The sequence below is a fragment of the Battus philenor genome, unplaced genomic scaffold (genome assembly GCF_028537555.1).
Source record: "Battus philenor isolate CCGP_79_NKW_IND1 unplaced genomic scaffold, ilBatPhil1.0.hap1 SCAF_19, whole genome shotgun sequence".
NCBI lineage: Eukaryota > Metazoa > Arthropoda > Insecta > Lepidoptera > Papilionidae > Battus > Battus philenor.
Genome location: NW_027181681.1, coordinates 4,510,930 through 4,514,991, shown reverse-complemented (window position 1 = coordinate 4,514,991; position 4,062 = coordinate 4,510,930). Strand labels below are relative to the sequence as shown.

The 4,062-nt window shown below is 34.6% G+C and overlaps 1 protein-coding gene across 1 annotated transcript; it reads left to right on the top strand.

Moving 5' to 3' along the window:
* The first annotated feature begins 2,903 nt into the window (after nucleotides 1-2,903).
* LOC137921389 (magnetosome-associated protein MamJ-like) lies at nucleotides 2,904-3,579 on the top strand. The gene has a single exon (XM_068764129.1). The coding sequence runs from the start codon at nucleotides 2,958-2,960 to the stop codon at nucleotides 3,507-3,509; it is 552 nt and encodes a 183-aa protein (XP_068620230.1). The 5' UTR covers nucleotides 2,904-2,957; the 3' UTR covers nucleotides 3,510-3,579.
* Nucleotides 3,580-4,062: the final 483 nt, after the last annotated feature.

Below are 4,062 nucleotides of genomic sequence, written 5' to 3'. Positions count from 1 at the left end.
GGTGCAATTCTGAAAAAAAGTTTTTTTACTGCGATTTCGACTTTTAACGTTTGTTAAGTACTGAGAGTACATAAATAGAATTTTGGAAAAATCGAAAAAAGAATTAAAAGTTGACAATGTATAAATTTTTAAGTTCAAATTTTAGACACTCTTTACTTCTTTAAGTAAAGAGTCTGTAAAACTTGAACTGGGAAACCAGATTCGTCTATTTATCTGTTATTTATTTATTTATTTATTTAACAGTTTATTGTACACAATAAAAACACTAAAGTAACAATACAAATATAACTGACACAACAGGCACTACTTATTTCTAACCAGAAATTTCTTCCAGTAGGTGTTTTTAGATTATCTACTATAAAACACCATAATATTTATTTCATTCATGTAATAAAATTGTAATATATAATGATTAATAATATTAAAATCTTACTGTTAACTTGTACTCCTGTGTACTGTGCCTAAGTTAGGATCGTTTTTAATATTTATATGGCTTTATATCTCTAAGGCTATATGGCTTTATAACTCTAAATTCAGTTTTATCTAATTTTGTTATAAATTTCATTGCGTTCGTTAATACTTCCGGACTGATTTTCATTGCGGGGATATTATCAATATTATTACGATAAACTTTTAACGAAAAATTTGGTTGAAAGTAATAGTAATAGTATTTAAGATTTACTTGAACTTCAAATGCTGTAGTAGGATACCAATGTAGTCTTCATACTCCGTATTTCTGGCCACCACAGCTACAATACTTGTGTGTTGAATTATTCTTCCACGTTCAAATTTAAGTTTAACCGATGATTTCAATTGTTTGTATCTTCGCCGCTATTAAAAAGTAACAAATACGACCAATATGTACGCATGTAACGGGTGCCGATGTGAGTATGTATTTGAACCTCCTTGAAGGCATCTCTTGAGGTCATCTTTTTTAATACTTGTTTCCCTGATGTAGTAAGGTACTTAGAGACATTGACTAGATACTCAAACTATTATTGAACTGCCGCACTGATTTTTACGGTGGTGATAATATTAATACACTTAAGACAAACCTTTAACACAGAAGTCGGTTGTATAATTTTCGTAAACTTTAAAAAACAATTCTAGAATTGGTTACCAGATTTAGGATTATAAAGTTCCACGTGCTAAAAAAGACTTATTGAAAAATATTGTAAATTTTACATCAGTACATTTTGATTTTTGAGTAGATCTATTGTATAATTTTAACAAACGATGCTGAATCAGGGCATGTTCGCCTCGCTTGCAATGCTTCGCATAAATTACGCTGTGTTAGCTTAAGGTTAACTTAAGTTGTAATTTCCAGCTCATTTTAATGCAAATGTTTTTTGTAAATTACTATTTTTAATATAGTTTGGATTACTCTGGAGTTAAACGCATGTGAATGCTCCAAGGATTATCAGTATAACTATACAATTTTTATAACATGCATTATTGGTTATAAACAAAATGATTTAAAAAGTCATTTGTTGTTGTAAAACAATTATAAAGAAATAATTGAGGCTTGAAATTTATTGTCTATATGTATTTTATATTTAATCCTTCCTGATGATACATTAAATAATACTCATGTAATAATTTTTTCCGGACATTCACTGTCGCCCATGTGCTATTTAAAGATTCCGCGAGTTTGAAGCGGCAGGGCATCGAAAGGCATCTAGCCTAAGACCTCTTTTAACGTACGAACAAAGCTCTCGAGCCTCGCTACGTACTACTGTTTGATCTGTTTCGGATGCCGCTGAGCCCGCTTAAAGGTCCCCGCGAGTGCATCTTGTCATGGGCGGTCCCGTCGATAATACCCATTTAGCATTCCGACACATGGGCACCCAAGAAGGTCGAACCTCAACTTGATCAGTCGCTATTGCCTATTAATATATCTATGTATTTCATACAGATAAAAAATAAAAAAATTCTGAGGTAAATTATTTATATAAAACTACAAATATGTATTTCCAAAACCTTTTATACTATTTAAATTTTCCTTTTTGGCATTCTTCTACCAATGGTCGGCCATTCTTCCTTTTTCTCACTCGGAAAAGTCCGAAAAGAAATCAACTCCGCAACTGGATGACGGACGTCGCCACAGTGACCATATATATGTCGGGACTCTTTATATTGTTGTTTTCATACTTTTATATATTATTCCCGCGGATTTATATCCACGTTATTTTGTCAATAAGCATTCCGTAAAAGCATTATGTATATTATATGGAACACCATGCGATTTACTTCATACAATAATGTTTAATTCCAGTAAGAAAAGATAATCTCTATCTCCCATAAAATAAAGTAAAAAACTTAACCCTTGATATCTCTGAAATCATTGATTTTTGAATAGCGAATACCATACATTGACAATGAGCACATTCACACCTTTAAAGCTTTTACATCTTAATCTTGTATTACGCGTTTAGGAAACAATAACATGTCTCAAAAATTTTAAGACTTAGCAGAAGTTAGCTGTAGCAACGCATAGAGCGTGTGCATAGGTTAAGGAGAGACAGCGATATCATGCCATAGACCAAAAAGAAGAATGTTGGGCGAAAAATTGAAAAAATAATATTTTTTAAATAGTAATTGAAAAAGCTATATCCCATATCATTGATATACATTGACTCAAAGTAGTATCAAATATTTTATCGACTTTTTATGACGGTCATTATCCACAATATACTATATTTCATGTATAAGCTTACTTCATATAATTATACCTAATATTTCATTTATTCAAGCAATCGGTAAACCAGTCATATAAGCAAATTATCCACTCTAGGAGATTAAATGACATATAAAGATAAAACATCAGTATAAAAACTCAATCGAAGCATTATTTACTTCAGTTAACAATTCTGCTCAGAATTTAAAGTAAGTAGTAAAGAAATTTTCCTATAATTTATTAAGGTTTTGCTAACTTCACAATAATTAGTTATAATTTAATGATAAATACTATTATTTTCAGGACAATGAAACTAGTTATTGCCTTCGCACTTTTCGCCGTGGCTGCGGCCCGCGTCCTTCCACCGGCGCTCCCTGTCACCAGCGAGGACCCTGAGATTCAGGAGATCATCGCCGCCATCCAGAGCCCCAGCACCGACCCTGCTACCGCTGCTGCCCTCGAGCTCCAGCTCCTTGAAATTCTTGGTCTCTTCAAGCCTGAGCCTATTCAAGTCGGTCCTGCGATCGTCGAGGAAGGCAGCCCCATCTCTATCGGGCCCGCCATCGTTGACTTCCCTCTACCCGACGGCGCCGAGACCGAGGTGCAGCCCGAGCCCGCCGCCCCCGCCGCCAGCGCTCCTCTCGTCCAACTGATCTTGAACGTCAACGCACCTAACTTCCCCGGATCTCCCGTGTCCGTCGAGTCCAACCCGCAGCCCGCTCCGTCCCCCGTGCAAGTGGTCGAGGAGGCTGAGAACTTGCCTGAGCCCGTCATCGTTGTAGAACAACCAGTTCCACAACCCGTCATCACTCTTCCTGACATCATCAACTAAAAACAACCTTAGAAATAGACCAGCATTTTTAAAAATGACAAGAATTTTTTTAATAAAATAATTATCATGATATTTTCTTTTCATTTCCCGCCTGGACCAAAAATTGAAGTTCTAAGATTAATATAACATCTCTCACATAAATTTCATAATAATGTTAAAATAAAATTTTGAAATGTTATGGAGGTAATAAAACATCCATGGTATATTGTGATGTTTTCGTTGTGTGGTTTGCTTAAGTAAATAACATTACATTTTTATTACAATTTTACTACAGTTAAAAATTCGCCATCCCCAAATCTTTTCTTTTAATTACTTAGTAATAATTTTGTTACATGTCTGACACCCAAGCAGTTAGTCGAAGAAGCTCAGAATAAACCTGAACCCGTTATCGACCTAGATATTATAGATTTAATAATACCCGAATATATCTTATTTGTCAATTAGATAATCGTATCCCAACATGACGGTTTAAGATACGATTGATGTTACGCTCTCGTCGTCGTCGTTTCAGCTAATAGATGCACACTGCAAAGCATAGGCCTCACTCAGAGAT